This window comes from Mobula hypostoma, chromosome 26, assembly GCF_963921235.1.
Source record: "Mobula hypostoma chromosome 26, sMobHyp1.1, whole genome shotgun sequence".
Lineage (NCBI taxonomy): Eukaryota > Metazoa > Chordata > Chondrichthyes > Myliobatiformes > Myliobatidae > Mobula > Mobula hypostoma.
Window position 1 is genome coordinate 26,050,302 of NC_086122.1, and position 16,519 is coordinate 26,066,820.

Here is a 16,519-nt window from a genome sequence, read left to right on the forward strand (position 1 = left end):
TCTATACCTTGTCTTCCAGCAGACCTTTAATTAACCAAAAAAGGTTTAGTTGTGGTTTAAACTTTTCAATATTATATACCTACTTTTATATAGTTCACACTTCCAGATATAGGGGATTTGAATCAGGGAAAAGTCAGCCACACCATCATCCAAATATTTGCATGTAACCAAGCATGCAGATTTATTTTCCCATATTAACCCAACAAATTAAAGCAAAACTATACTGGTTTTGTATATTTATTAGTTTTAAATCATTACACAACCAAAACAGTTTCTAATTAGTGAAAGGACATTTACAATTACACTGCTAACTTTGGAATCTACATTTAGAATCCGTCATTCCTTATCCTTTCCTTCTGAATTTCTTTCGATGCATCTTAGTCAATATCCAGTCTCTTATTAATATACATATTTGGCTGGTAATGAATAAACATTTTGGTGCAAGTCTCAAGGTTTGCTGGATCTTGGTGGCCAGTGGTAACATTCACCTCTTGTTTAATACTTTACTGGCAGCCTTGGTGGCTTTTGTGGCAATATCTTTCTTAGTAACTGACTTGATCACACCAACAGCCACAGTCTGTCTCATATCACGGACAGCAAAGCGACCTACAAGAGAAAAAGGTAATCAAATGAATCCTCAATGCCATTTCTATTGGGAATTACGAAGTGCAAATCAACATCATGTTGCAATTAGGGCTTTCCTGAGCAGAAAGTAAACACAGGAACTGTAATAGGCTTAAGCATTTTCTGATTTTCAAAACCCTAGTACCAAAGAGATGGAAGCATAATAAACATTGTGCACTTTAACCATCATTTCTCTCCTTCAGTTCAAAAATTAAATCTGTATTTCTGTCATGAGTATTCTTTCCTAATGAACATTCTAGCATGTCTGAGTCAGTATTTATACCATACCTTATCAATTTCAAGGTATACCATTAACAGATACAATAGTACTCAGGTATATCAGGCTTTGTAGCCCTCAAGTTTGACTATTAAATATTAAGGCTAACAGTAACCTTTGCACACATGCCAACATTTTAATGATTCATATATACATCCTCCTTGGCCATTTTAAGGCACTCATGCCCACAGCTTTGTTATTGAAGAATACACAATGCAGGCACAATATGCAATTATGAACTGATGACAAACAGGCAAAACCAAAAATCTAACTTTAGGAAAACATACCAAGAGGTGGATATTCAGAAAAGCTTTCGACACACATGGGCTTAGTTGGCATCATGTGAACAATGGCTGCATCTCCAGACTTCACAAATTTGGGGCCATCTTCCAACTTCTTGCCAGACCGACGATCAATTTTCTCCTTCAGCTCATTGAACTTGCAGGCAACGTGAGCAGTATGACAATCAAGTACTGGGGCATAGCCAGCAGCTATCTGACCGGGATGGTTCAGGATAATAACCTTTAAAAAAAAATCAAATTTATAAAATCATAATCAAATAAATTACTCACTCATAACTAGAACTTTTCCTATAGGACATGTTTTTTTTTGGGACATTCATTCCACTGAATGCAGATGGGAGCCCTCTCCTCTCCCTTAATAATACATTTGTTATTAAGCATGCCTGCTTTTATTTATTGAGATAGTGTTCTGGCCCTTTGAACCGCACCACCCAACAACCCAATTTAACCCTAGCCTAATCATGGGACAATTTACAAAGGCCAATTAGCCTACCAACTTGTAGGTCTTTGGACTGTGGAAAGAAACCAGAGCACCCGGAGGAAACCCACACAGTCAACAGGGAAAACATACGAAACTCCTTACAGGCAGTGGCAGGAATTGAACTCAGGTCATCTGTATTGTAAAGTGTTGAATTAACCACTATGCTACCATGCTGTAGCTATAGAAGTGACAGATGGAATGTCTGTTTCAGTCAGTGGGTGGAATGACCTCAGAAATTTCAGTTTTCTGAAGAAAATATGAATTGGTGCATAGTAACTTCATTCTTTGCTCAGAGTATACTCACTGGCCAAACTAGTTAGAATTACAGAAAAGGCCTAACCAGTTCAAGCCATCAAAACACCATTGTTATAGTTTACAATCACATGCTTTCTAAGCTGAGATAAACGAGCATTCTGATGACCACTAAATGGAAGATTGAGTGAAAGTTCTCCTTTACCTGTGCAGTAAAATCAGCAGTTTGTATTGGAGGGTCATTTTTGTTGTCACCAGCAACATAACCTCGACGGATATCCTTAACAGAGACGTTCTTGACGTTGAAACCAACATTGTCACCAGGAAGAGCTTCTAGCAGGGCTTCATGGTGCATTTCCACAGATTTCACTTCAGTGATGACTGGATTGGGAGCAAACTGCACCAACATGGCTGGTTTCAGAACACCTGTCTCAACCCGGCCAACTGGTACGGTGCCAATGCCTGCAAAAGAACCAAAAATTCAGAATCCAAAAACAATTTACAAATCCCCCAATAACAGCTACAACAGATGAAAATACTACAGTGTAATAATTGCAGATCTAAATTAGGGTTATACAGTGAGGATTAGGTGGAGTCAATTGGTCAAGGGTTCAGAATGCCCTTTTAAGAAGTCAGGCCATTTTTAGTGACTACAATAACACTCTTGTTCTCCAAATTCTGCTCCAAAGCATGAGTTCTGGTACCCATATTACAACAGAACTAGTAACTTACCACCAATCTTGTAGACATCCTGGAGAGGGAGACGAAGAGGTTTCTTTATTGGGCGTTCTGGGGGCTGAATGCTGTCGAGGGCTTCAAGCAGTGTGGTACCAGAGAGGTTTTCATTTTTCCTGGTAATTGACCAACCTTTGAACCAGCCCATCTGTTTATTTAAAAAAGAATCAAAATTAGGATATTTGTAGAAAGCACCCAGCACCAAACATATCAAATCTTGCAAAATGTTGCTAGCACCAAATAATTAAATGTAAAGCCACTGAAGTGACAACAGCTTACATACATTCTGACTTTGTTCCAGCATGTTGTCGCCATTCCAACCAGAAATGGGAACAAATGCTACAGTTGCTGGGTTATAGCCGATCTTCTTGATGTACGTGCTGACTTCCTTCGTGATTTCACTGTATCTTGCCTCGCTGTATGGGGGTTCAGTGGAGTCCATCTTGTTGATACCAATAATGAGCTGCTTGACACCCAAGGTGTAGGCAAGCAGAGCGTGTTCCCTTGTCTGTCCATTCTTTGAGATACCAGCTTCAAACTCACCCACGCCAGCTGCAACTATCAGCACAGCGCAGTCAGCCTAGGAAAAAAAAAGAGGATTTGTTAAATATGAGGTATTGGCCAGGGCTATTTAGATGAATAGAAGAGTTCTACAGAAGGTTCTGCAGAAAAAAAGCACCTGTCATGTGACCTATGACAATAATTTAGAAATATGGATTTGGCTTTCAATCACAAAACCGACCGTATGAACAAAATCAACACACGCAAAATGCTGTTGCAACTCAGCAAGCCAGGCAGCATCTATGAAAGAGTACTTTCAACTTCGGGTCAAGACACCGATGGTACTTTTCCACAGATGCCGCCTGGCCTGCAGAGTTCTTCCAGCATTTTGCTTGGATTTCTAGCGTCTGCAGATTTTCTCTTGTTTGCATATGAACAAAATCCCAGGATAATCGATCATGTAAACAAAAAGCAGCTATTCATATAGAGGATAATAACCAAGTAGCAGTAATTCAAATTAAGCTGGATACACTGAAGTTCCAGTTACCTGTGAGGTTCCAGTAATCATGTTCTTGATGAAGTCTCTGTGTCCTGGGGCATCAATGATGGTGATGTAGTACTTTGAAGTTTCAAACTTCCAAAGAGAGATGTCAATGGTAATACCACGCTCACGTTCAGCCTTCAGTTTATCTAAAACCCAGGCATACTTGAAGGATCCTTTGCCCATCTAGAAAACACAAAGAGGAATGATAGGACCACTTTATCAGTCTTAATTCAACAGTTTAAAGTGCTACCTTGCAATAACTTGTTAATCCAACTTCACCCAAATATTAAAACCAATGAATTAATTATTCCACAATGCATTCTGTGACAATTAGCAACCAACCCGACTTGTATTATTCAAAGACAGAAAACAAACCTCAGCAGCTTCCTTCTCAAATTTTTCGATGGTTCTCTTATCAATTCCACCACATTTGTAGATCAGATGACCTGTGGTTGTAGATTTGCCAGAATCGACGTGACCAATGACAACAATGTTGATGTGCGTCTTTTCCTTGCCCATTTTTTAACGTTGGAATGAGTGCTGTAAAAGAGCAGGATTACTATTCATTTTTAAATTCCGAAAACTACCAACTTAAATATACCTACGGACTTGGCCACAGCAGTCTGTGGCAGAGCATTCCACAGGTTCACCACTCTGATTTAAAAAATATAAATCCCCGTTCTGAAAAGTCGCCCCCCAAATTTTGAAGCTGTGTGCCCTCCAGTTCTGGAAACCCCCACCGAAGGAAGCGTGCGAAGGCCTTCGCCTAGCCGGTCACATCCTGCATGTGAGTCAATGGGGACGTGGCCAATAATTCATTCGGCAGTCAGTACCACGATAGCGTAATTACACAACGCCAGATGATGGCCGCCTTCCCGAACGAACGGGGAGAAAAGAAAAATCTACCCCGGGTACCGGTCACAGCTCTTTGGGAATTCAGATGATGTTTAAATCTCCTCCGGGGGGGGTGGGGCAGTGCTTGAATTTTCACGTGGAAACCTGACGAGGGATTACTGTTAGAATCCATAATCAAGCATCTCACCTGAAAATCACTGTAATTTTAAAATCCACCCGTTGGATATTAAATGGACCCCTCAGATAGGGGTAAAACAGTTGGTAACCGTGCCGGTAAAGTATCTCCAAGGCCCACGCTAGCAGCCTGACCGGAACACCATCATTGCATCAGACGCTCAACAATGGACTACCACTCCTCCCTCACGTTACCCAAATGAAAGGCTGGGGGGTTGGGGGGGGTGAGAGCTTAAAACTACAAATTACCCGGCGAAACGCTTCGAGGCACTCGGTATTTTGTACAGGTCCGGTCGATGTCGCCGGATGGCCACGGGCAAGCAGCGGATTGAAGTGGATTGTGCCCGGCCAGACCGGCTGCTCACATCCAACAAAAGCGACCTTCAGCGAAAGTGACGCCGGTCGCCTGAGTTCTCCCATCTGGAGACTTGGGGTTTTTTTTCCCCAAAAGCTCTTACCATTCTGACAAACACGCTCTCTCCATTTATATTACACATGAGAGTTCTCCCTCAGGAGGAAGAAAATTACGCCGTCACAGAAATGAGCTATTCAATAAAGGGGAAATCAAACTGGAATCTGTCCATCACAAAAAAAACATCTTTTAAAACCAAAAAAAAATATATATATATTAATTTTACCACATGAAGGTTAGTAAATAACCGTGGCCGGCCCCAGGCCCAAGCTTCTCCCAGACAGCCATTTATTTTAGTTACCGTTCAGATGCAGCCGCAAACCTCACACCGTTAGAATCGGAGACTAAAAGGACAGAAAAAATGGCGTCGTGGCAATTTATAGGCGGGAGGTGGGGTGGAAGGCTCGTCGACGACGGCTTTCCCCCTTCCCGCCCCTTTTTTTCTGCCCTCCAAGTACGGAATTAATGTCGGATGCGTGCATGCTTTATATATTTTCTCCACCTTTTCACCTACTCTTTCCTTTTTTTTTAAAGTTGGGGGGGAAAAAAAGGTTAAGCGATTTCATGATCCAGTTTTCCCTTTCATGAGAGTTCTCTGCACCCAAATATCAAATAAATTCTTCGAGACCCCCGTCGAATTTACCCACCCATCCGGCTCTGAACGGATTGACGTTTTTATTGCCTCCCACCCATTTGTTTCCTCTAGAAATTTCCGAAGCTGAAGAATGAGCAACGTGCCAAGAATTTGACTTCTTTACTGACCTCTTGAGCGATTGAGAGTTTTAAATACCAATGCCGAAGGTAATTTCAGAAATGGCTCGAGTAATTATTTCGTTAATATTCCAGTCTTTTCCGAAATAATGTGTTGTTAATACAATAATATTTTAAAAATGATTCCCCCACCCTTCCTTCACCATGGCATGAACATGAAACTGATATTTTATACATATTCCAGAAGATCCCAAAATTTAAAAAAAAATCACAGTAAACACGAGAGAGATTTTTGGCTTATGAGTTAAATTTTATGGAAACAGACCGGCTGGTAAGTTTCTCACCTGAAACTGCGCTATAAAACTCTTCTTATGAAACCAGACCGTGGGAGTTGCTGGCACGTGATTAGAATTAGCCCAAGGCTAAATTATTAAATCTTTATTTAAATATAGAAGTTAATGAATGCTGACAACTCCCAGAAACTATGCAATTGCATTGCTTTGCCTTTGGTGATTCAGAGTCTCCCCATGGTTTATAGAGGTTTTTTTTATGCACATTGCAACTGGAACATGTGGTGGTGGGGGAACCTACATTCTACTTCAAACTCAAATATAATTGCTCCCCAAAAAGATCCTTTGGAAGCATTTATTCCATGATGTGCCATGAATTAACAAAAAAAACATAAATGAGTAAAATAATAACCATCAGGTTCTTTGAGCTCACTCTGCCATTCAGCAAAGGTCATGGCTGATCTACTTCTGTGCTATCCATATCCCTTGAATTGTTTAAGTCCAGAAATCTATTCAGCTCTTTTGATTGCATCCACAGCCATCAAAGCTAGAGAATTCCAAGGGTTCACTGCCCTCCGAAGAAATGTCCCCTCAACAGAGTCATAAAAGGCTTGTGACTTATTCTGGGTCAAATAATAGAACTGAGTGGGTTTGCCATCACTCTAATTCTCTCATTCGCCTATTGTAAATACTTCAAATTTATTTACAGATGAAATACGTAACTTCTCTAACTAATAACTTGTTGGTTTCACTCTGACAGGATGTAATTGTACTTTATGGAAAAGTTAATTTCTGGGAGTACTATGTATTATAACTTTAGCTACATTGTAAGCTCTGTGGAAGTCCACGTACATTGGTTAGCTCTCTGTTCTTTTGGGGTACATCCTCAAAAAAATGTCTTTTAAGTAAAAATCCTTAAAATGACTTATTTCCCTTTCGTATGTCCACCTTGATTCTACCCACATAAAAGTTGCTGGACCCTAGCCTAATCACAGGACAATTTGCAATGATCAATTCGCCTACTAACCGTCTGTGGGAGGAAACCCATGTGGACACGGGAAGGAACAAACACACTTGCTTACAGAGGATGCTGGAATTCTACTCTGAACTCTGACCCCGCCCCCAGCTGTAACAGCATCGCGCTCACTACCTCACTACCACGGCGCCCCGTATTGTTAGTATTTTCTCGGCATTTTATTCACTATTACTGGTAACTGATGTCCAAGTTTCTATTTTAGAAGACAGAGCTGAAATAAAACTATGCCAGATAATTTCACTCATGAGAGCCTGCATACAGAGATTAATTCCTTTGATAAAGTCATAAGACCATGAGTCATCAAATTCCACTTTGGTCTTCTTAAGTAGATGCTGCCATAGTCATATGAGCCAAAGAAAGTGAACACAATCTTCAACTCCAATTACCAAGAAAGCAAATAACCTGACAAATTAATCGTTATGCTCGCAATAAGTATATAGTATTGATTTTCATCTTAAGCTGTGGCTACAGATGTAAATGCTCTAGGAAGAGTGCAAAGGACATTTACTAAGTGGTTCCAGGGATGCGGGGCTTAATTTTTTGTGAATAGATCAGAGAAACCGGCAGACACACGAGACTTGCAGACGCTGCAATCTGGGGCGAGGAGTAAATTGCGGAGACAGCTCAGGGCGTCAGGTAGCATCTGCGGGCGGTCGATATTTTAGGTTGAGGCCCTGCTTCAGGACTTTGAGCTAAGAGGGAAGCTAGCCAGTTTATAGGAGAGATGAGAAATAAGTTGGTCAGTGGTAGGTCCAAAAATGAGGAGGGTGGACAGATGGAGGAAAATAGAGAGATTGAGCTGGATGAAAAGTAGAAATAGAGTAGGTGATCACTTTCATCCAGGGTCTTTTCCCTTAGCTTGCCTTTTCCGTCCCTGCCTCCTCCCCTCAGTGCCAGTTACATCTGCCCATCATCTACATATTTACCTGGGTTTCTTCACCCTTGGTTTACCTTCCATATCCAATCCACCTCTGGTTTTCACCATCCCTCCCTTATCCGGCTCCATCCATCACCTACCAGCCTCCGCTGGCCCACCGAGTCCTTCCAGATGTGTGTTTTTGCTCCAGGGAAGCTGGGATTGCACTTCTAGAGACTGAGGAAGCTGTGTTGGGATTGGTATTAGGGGAGTAGATAGGAGGAAACTGTATCTGTTTGCGAGGGGGGGCAAGATTGAGGAGCTACAGAATGAAGACAATTGGCAAAAGAACCAGAAATGATATGAGGAAAATAATATTCTATGATTAAGATCTGGAAAAGGTTTGTAGCAGTGACAGATTTGACTGTGGCAATGAACCAGAAGATGGATGAATATTTGAAATATTTTTCCCCTCTCCCTTCCTTTTTCTTCTATTCTACATTCTGGCCTCTTAGATCTTCTTACTTACTAATCATCTCCCCCTCGGGTCCCCTCCTCCTTCCCTTTCTCCTATGGTCCACTCTTCTCCCCTATCAGTTTCCTTTCTCTCCAGCCCTTTATCTTACCCACTTGCCTGGCTTCACCTTTCAGCTTATCCTCCTTCCCCTCTCCTCCCCATCTTTTTATTCTGACATCTTCCCCCTTCCTTTTCAGTCCTGAAGAAAGGTCTCAGCCTGAAACATCGACTGTCCATTCATTTCCATAGATGCTACCTGACCTGCTGAGTTCTTCTAGCATTGTGTGTGTTTCTTTTGGATTTCCAGCATCTGCAGATTTTCTTGTGTTTATGATTTGAAAGAATTTGCAAAATTATGGGGAGAGAACAAGGGAGTAGTATTAATTGGTTAACTCTTGCATGTAGCTGCTATAGACTTATTTCCATTTAGACGTTAATGGGTTAAAAGACTTTTCTCTATGATGATAAGGTTCTGTGGTTATATGCTGTGACTGTTATCTTTATAGCTTTCATCACATTTCTCAGCATTTGTCCTTAAATAAAACCTTGAAATTCAACCAGGAAGCACAACAAAATTGTGCAAAATACTTTGATCGTTCAGAATTCAACCATGAAAAATTACCGATCTAAAAAATGAAACTGCTCAATCTGCTGAGCTTTTCAGAACTTTCTGTTTACCTTTCTGCAAGATTGTTTCTCTCAAACACTTAAGCTTGCTTGCTCCTAGGAAGATACAGCAAGCATGTGCATTCAGGAGATACCAAGGACAAGGAGGTACCAAGGTTTAGCTGTCCTTGAATTTCAAGGTCAAAAAATTAGACTTTCCACATGTTATAGTAGTTTGTTTTAAAATAACATTGCCAACAATTAGCTAATTGATATCAGGGTCCTAATTCTTACCAGGGTATTTCAAGTTCATGCATATCTGCTTCTAGCTACAGTAAATCTGGGAGGAGACCATGGCAGCGATAGTAATTCAAAAGTTCTTACATCCACTGTGCCTGTACCTGCTCTTTAAAGGAGTTCTTTGAAATTATAGTTTGTGAGAGACATGTGCCCGCCAAACTGTAACCCAGTGCTTTGCAGGAATGGATCTGTGCCCTCCAGTACTCTAAACCAGTTCAAACGATGAGACCAGGTTCAACCTGATCCATAGTCCCAGCTCAATCAGGTCTCAATTCTTAATGTTAGCCTGGTCTTTAGTCCCCAGCTGTGTTAAGATTGAGGACTCCACAATGAGCAATGTCTGGGATCCAGAAGGACAGCTGGAAATGGGGAGAAGTGAATAGAATTCAGCCTTACCTCTGATTTCTGGCCTCTGTAGCACTTATCCCAGTCCCAAACACTTCTATTCAATGACCCTACTTGCCAATTCCTTTTAAAGGGCTGAGGATGTTTTAGGTTTCTTGGAAAATATTGAAAGCGCAGACTCATTTACACTCATTTATCTCTGTTGAACGTAATTTGCTAATCATTTGTCCATTGTTGCATGTCATTTATTAAAGTTCTGCTTAGTATGGACCATCCACCCTTGTTTGGACCTGCAAGAAATTCCTAACTCCAGAGTCTAAATCATTCATGTGAATTATTAACAGAGTGACCCTAGCAGAGATTCTTGTGATCCACCACCCACTTCGTACCACAAACAACTCCACTTTACTCTTGCTCTCTGCCCTGCTGCTTTTCACCTAACACAATATTCTCTGACCTTCTCCAATCCTAGCTCTGATTGTTGTCTGTAAAATATTCCACTATTTTATGTTACTTGATAACTTTATAGTTCTATTTTGCTTTCAATTGTTCTCTTTTACCTTCATTGAGGTGTGGAGCCTCCTGGGTGTTTACCGTTTTCCCCATTAAGCAGAATCTATGGTATTTTCTTGCACCCTGTTCAATGCCAGTTTAAAAGTTGCCCATTGTGTTCTGCACGTTTCACTGATATGATTGTCCAATTTATCTTGCTGGGTTTTATTTTCAACCTGTCATAACCTATGATTTTCCAATTATTAAACCTATGTCCTTATTGATTAACAAGTTAAAGCTTCCCTATGACAGTCCCATTAGATCAGGGGTTCCCAACCTTCTTTATACCATGGACCCCTAACATTAACTGAGGGGACCATGGACCCCAAATTGGGAATCTTGCATTAGATCTTCCCGTTTTTTACTCCACCACCCATTCCTGATTTTTCTATAGCAATATCTCCATAATTCAGGTTATTTCCTATTTCTTTCAAAGCACAATTGCCTCCCACTCTCCTATTTTCCTAGACATACATACGATGTGTATACAGAGATAGGAACTCATTAGATTTTCCACTTGTCTTAATGTTAACCATCTTCTGTTTTATAGTAGCATTTACCTCCTTCCCATCAATGAGCCCCCTTACACATTTTCATGCACTATTTTTAAACTCTTCATTTTGTGTACACTCATTATTCCTTGACCTTATTAGTTTGAAGCCAGCCTTTCTCACCTCCCCATTTACCCTTAGCACCAGAAACTGAGCTCATCCTTGATCCGATGGAACCCACCTTATTAGTACAGTCCTGGGAAGAGTGCCGAAAGGAACTTCCACATGCCTTTGCAATGGTTGGCCCATGCTTCAGTGCATCCCTCAATATACATTGTGGTGACTTGGAACATAGCCGATTTCCAAAGGCAGTTTTTGTTTGGAAGCCAATTTGCTGCAGCACAGAAGAGGTCATTTTCAATCTCTGTCCTTTATGTTGATTCACCACCACCTTTAATTTGGCCAACATCAGTATTATCATCAGCAAACTTATATATGCCATTTTATCATCGTTTCCATTCTTACCGACCTGCACTTCTCCCTCTGTCCCCACACCCCACACCCGATGATGATCCTTTCTGGCTATGAAGATGGAGCACTCCTAGTTCTCGTTTCACCTTGGCTATGCACAGCTATTCAGTTTTCTCACTCTTGAGGCCATGCTTTTTAATTTAGATTCTAACTCCAAATACCCTTTCAATTACACTTCAGTCTTATTCATGCTAATGTCATTTGTTTGAACATGGCTCACGACAGCTGATTTACTGCTGTCCGCCTCCACATCCTCTCCTGCCACTGTGAGATATTTCATATCCAGTAGGTAACACACCTTCTGGTATTTATGTGCTTGAATGCAGAAGATCCTCCGATCCTCATATCCTCATCACATTACTGATCTGCTCTCTCCCCTTACAAACCCTTGTGAGCCACGGTGTCATTGAGGGTTTTCAGCTTGCAGTACTTTGCTTGTCCCCACAGGTAATGGTGTGTGAGATTCTTTGCAATGCTGCTTACACTGTGGACTGTATATTGTAATGTAAGCAGGTTTTTGAGATAATTCTGATCATTATACTGCAGCATGTTTAAAGGCACATGCTCAAACGGAACTTTATTTACAAAATATCAAATTAAGTTTAATGCATGAAGCCTTCTGACAAAGAATTGCACTGAGCGGGAGAAAGAACGTATTGTAAGATTTGTAGCACTGAATGGCACAGGCTGATACTTGGAGCTGAAAGTATCACAAGAAGATGCATATGCAACTTGGGCTTTTGAAAACCTTGTATTTGTACAAATATAAGAAAAATATATTGATTTTGTTTAACTGAACAGAGGGAGAAATGCAGGTGGGTAAGAAGGGAGACGATGATAAAATGCAGTATTTCATTTTCCTGATGACACCACTGTTGTTGGCCAAATCAAAGGTGGTGATGAATTAACTTATAGGAGGGAGATTGAAAATCAGGTTGTGTGGTGCTACAATGACAACCTTTCACTCAATGTCAACAAAATCGAAGCACTGATTATCAACTACAGGAGGAAGAAGCCGGAGGACCCTCAGCCTGTCCTCACTAGGGGACAGAAGGTGAAGAGGGTCAGTAGCTTAAAATTCCTTGGTGTTATATCAGAGGATCTGTTGTGGAAGCAACAGGTAAGCGCCATCACAAAGAAGACACAACAATGCTGCAACAGTTTTAGAAGTTTGCTTGTCACCAAAACCTTTTGACAAACTTCTATGGATGCGCAGTGTAGAGCATCCTAACTGGTTGCATCATGATCTGGTATGGAAACTCCAAAGCCCAGGAACAGAAATGACAACAGGAAATTGTGGGTGCAGCCCATTCCATAACAGGCAAAACCCTCCCCACTACTGAGGACATTTGCATGGAGTGCTTGCCACAAGAAAGCAGCGTCTGTCATCAAAGACCCTCACCATCCAGGCCATACTCTCTTCTTGCTATTAGCATCGGACAAGAGGTACAAAGGCCTTACGTCCACACTGCCAGGTTTAAGAACATTTATTACCCTAAAAAGATCCGGCTCCTGAACTGGCATGATAACTTTACTCACCTCAACAATGAATTGATTCCACTACCGACAGAATCACTTTCGAAGACTCTTTACAATTCATGTTCTTGGTATTAGTTTTTTATTTGCACAGTTTGTCTTCTTTTGAACCTTGTTTTATCAATCTTGTGTTTATGTATAGTTTTTCGTAAATTCTATTGTATTTCTTTATTTTTATGTACATGCCTGAAAGAAAATGAAACTGAAGGTAATATAGTGACATATACTAACTTGATAATAAATTTGCCGTGAAATTTGAAATTTCTGAGGTAGCATTTCCAAGCTTTGAAATATGACATGTTTAAATAGTTCCTTTTCTTTAACGTCTGCCAAAAAACTAACTTTTGAACCTTTTACAATTCTGGTAGTGTAATCATCGTAGCAGAAAACAGGAAACATCTTGCAATAATATTTTAACTTTTCTCTTTTACATTGTACTCTCCCAAAATGTTACAGAGTATCAAATGAATAAATCACTATCAAATCAGTATTGAACAAAGATATAGATCCATTTTCATAATTGTAACAAATTATTTAAGATAGCCGTTTGAATCACATTTGAATCAATTTCTTGCCTTAAAGAAGTAAAAAAGCTACAGTGTTAACATTTCCCGCTACAATAACAAAAATGTGGCATATATGTAGTCTTTCAGTCTTTAAAATGTACCATTTAAAATGCTCATATTGTATTTATCAATCATTTTCATAATAAGGCCATAAGATATAGAAGAAAGTGTGCCATTCAGCCCATCAAGTGTGCTCCACCATTCAATCGTGGGCTGATCCAATTCTTCCTGTCATCCCCACTCCCCTGCCTTCTCCCCATACCCTTTGATGCCTTGGCTAATCAGGAACCTATCTATCTCTGCCTTAAATACACCCAATGTTTTGGCCTCCACAGCCGCTTGTGGCAATAAATTCCACAGATCTACCACCCTCTGACTAAAGTAATTTCTCTGCATTTCAGTTCTAAATGGACATTCTTCAATCCTGATTCGTGCCCTCTTGTCCTAGACTCCCTTACCATGGGAAATAACTTTGCCATATCTAATCTGTTCAGGCCTTTTCACATTTGGAATGTTTCAATGCAATTCCCCCCTCATTCTCCTGAATTCAGCCCAAAAGCTGCCAGACGTTCCTCATAATCCTTTCATTCATGGAATTGTTCTTGTGAATCTTCTGAAAACCCTCTCCAATGTCAGCACATCATTTCTAAAATAAGGAGCCCAAAACTGCACATAATACTCCATGTGGCCTCACAAGTGCCTTATAGAGCCTCAACGTCACATCCCTGCTCTTATATTCTATACCTCTAGAAATGAATGCCAACATTGCATTCATCTTCTTCACCACCAACTCAGCCTGGAGGTTAACCTTTAGGGTATCCTGCACAAGGACTCCCAAGTCCCTTTGTATCTCTGCATTTTGAATTCTCTCCCCATCTAAATAATAGTCTGCCCGTTTATTTCTTCCACCGAAGTGCATGACCATACACTTTCCAACACTGTATCAAGAGCTTTCTTTTAAAGTGAATTACTTTATCAACATTTGCTTTAAAAATAAAAATAAAATTACATGTATTCAGATTAGGTTGCACGCAAAGGTGTAATCTACTTTGCAAACACTAGGTTATTTATGCCACTAAGATTCAAAAGATATAAAATATTATGGTTATAAAGAATGTGATATGGAAGCTGTTCAGCAAAACACACACACACACACACACACACACACAAACACTGCCCTTTAGGACAGCAATGAAAGGTTGTCCATCTCTGGCAGGGTTAAGGGTTTCCTTCATCATGTCAGTAGCTTCCTCTCAGTTTTCACTACTGTCAGTCATGCAAGTCCCGGGTGGAGACACAGGAATACCGTCACACTCGGGTGTTGAAGGTTTCTTCATCGCTGTTCCGTAACAATTTTGTTTTACCAGTCAGGGTTGTCAGCCCTGAGCTGAACCCCCCAAGCCAGGAGGACCAGTGGACCACTCAGTCTGGCCTCTACCCTTTGACCTGTTTGGCGTGGATGACCCTACCAACAGCCAAAGCATAAAGCCCTGACTCCAGCCAACATAACTCTCTGGGTCATTGCAGCACACAAGCCTCCAAACCAGAGCAAGGAATGTGGCCCTCCTGGAGGTTCCCATTCTTGCTCGGGTGTAATATCCAGATGATGGGTATTTACTTCCTTATATGTACAATTGAGAAGGAAGCCAGGCAGTCCATGTTGGTTCCTAGCAGACCATCACATCTGATTCATTCCCCACTCCCCCCCATAACTTGTCTCTCACATGCCTATCGACTCTTCTTTGATTCCTTTTGTCTCAGGTACACCAAGTAGTATACTTACATTAAACCATCCAAACTGGAGTACAGTATTTGACAGAAACCTATACAATTACGGAGAGAACGTATAAAATGTCACACAGTTCCATTAAACAACAGGAATTCTGCAGATGCTGGAAATTCAAGCAACAGACATCAAAGTTGCTGGTGAACACAGCAGGCCAGGCAGCAACTCTAGGAAGAGATACAGTCGACGTTTCAGGCCGAGACCCTTCATCAGGACTAACTGAAAGAAGAGCTAGTAAGAGATTTGAAAGTGGGAGGGGGAGATCCGAAATGATAGGAGAAGACAAGAGGGGGAGGGATGGAGCCAAGAGCTGGACAGGTGATTGGGAAAAGGGATATGAGAGGATCATGGGACAGGAGGCCTAGGGAGAAAGAAAAGGGGGAGGAGGAGAAAACCCAGAGGATGGGCAAGGGGTATAGTGAGAGGGACAGAGGGAGAGAAAGGAGAGGGAGAAAAAGAATGTGTGTACATAAATAAATAATGGACAGGTCTCGGCCTGAAACGTCGATTGTACCTCTTCCTAGAGATGCTGCCTGGCCTGCTGCGTTTAGCAGCAACTTTGATGTGTGTTACACAGTTCCATTGCCAGGATTGAATCCAGTTTCCTAAAGTTGTTTCCATTTGGGGACTTGGAAAGCATGAAATGCCGAATTACAGGCTCATAACCATGGAATGTCGCTGCCATCATTACTCCTGAAGAGGAATAACATTACTTCAAATATACGTTATAATAAAAAGATTAATGCATGACGCATGAATATGCATCACATCAGCCAGATTCTTTTGACTCAGACTTGTTAGGAACTGAAATTTTATATATTCGAATTACAAGAAAACGATCTACTTCAAAATAATTCCAAATATTTAAACAGCCCAAGCATGTAAAGGTTACAGTGTTCTGTAAGAATTATTATTGTTACGGTAATTTGTCACATGGGTTGGGGTGAGTGAGAACGTTACATATTCACCCTTTGTGCCGTTGGTGTCGCTAGTTAGAGGCTGTGAGGTTAGGTTGGATATTATGGTTGACCACTTATTTCGTTATTTTGCTCGTTTTTCTCACTTTGCTTATTACATTGATCCCGATATTGCTAATTTTGATCGCTCGTCTTTGCTGGTTTCATAGTAAAGGATCGAAAGTACTTTTTTTTCGACTTGGAACTCCGTTCAGCGCGTCATACAGTGTCAAGTCCCTCGCTCGGTTTCTCGGCGTTTTTTCCCCCTCAAATAACCCTACAA

General features: G+C 40.9%; 1 protein-coding gene across 1 annotated transcript; it reads right to left on the minus strand.

The window, feature by feature from the left end:
• Positions 1–224: 224 nt before the first annotated feature.
• On the minus strand, positions 225–5,615 carry LOC134338212 (elongation factor 1-alpha 1-like). Its single transcript, XM_063033883.1, has 8 exons — positions 5,459–5,615; positions 4,092–4,256; positions 3,720–3,899; positions 2,955–3,251; positions 2,669–2,819; positions 2,142–2,398; positions 1,189–1,423; positions 225–606 (listed from the first exon to the last, which is right to left on the minus strand). The coding sequence occupies exons 2-8, from the start codon at positions 4,233–4,235 to the stop codon at positions 485–487; spliced, it is 1,386 nt and encodes a 461-aa protein (XP_062889953.1). The 5' UTR covers positions 4,236–4,256; positions 5,459–5,615; the 3' UTR covers positions 225–484.
• Between the last annotated feature and the right edge of the window lie 10,904 nt (positions 5,616–16,519).

Bases quoted from the DNA above. Each gene is read 5' to 3' on its own strand.
- LOC134338212 (XM_063033883.1), bottom strand. From the start codon at position 4,235: ATGGGCAAGGAAAAGACGCACATCAACATTGTTGTCATTGGTCACGTC. The intron at 3,900-4,091 runs GTTTGTTTTCTG...TGTGTTTTCTAG, and splicing joins TTGAGAAGGAAGCTGCTGAG to ATGGGCAAAGGATCCTTCAA. The intron at 2,399-2,668 runs GTAAGTTACTAG...GTTCTTTTGCAG, and splicing joins GGATGTCTACAAGATTGGTG to GCATTGGCACCGTACCAGTT.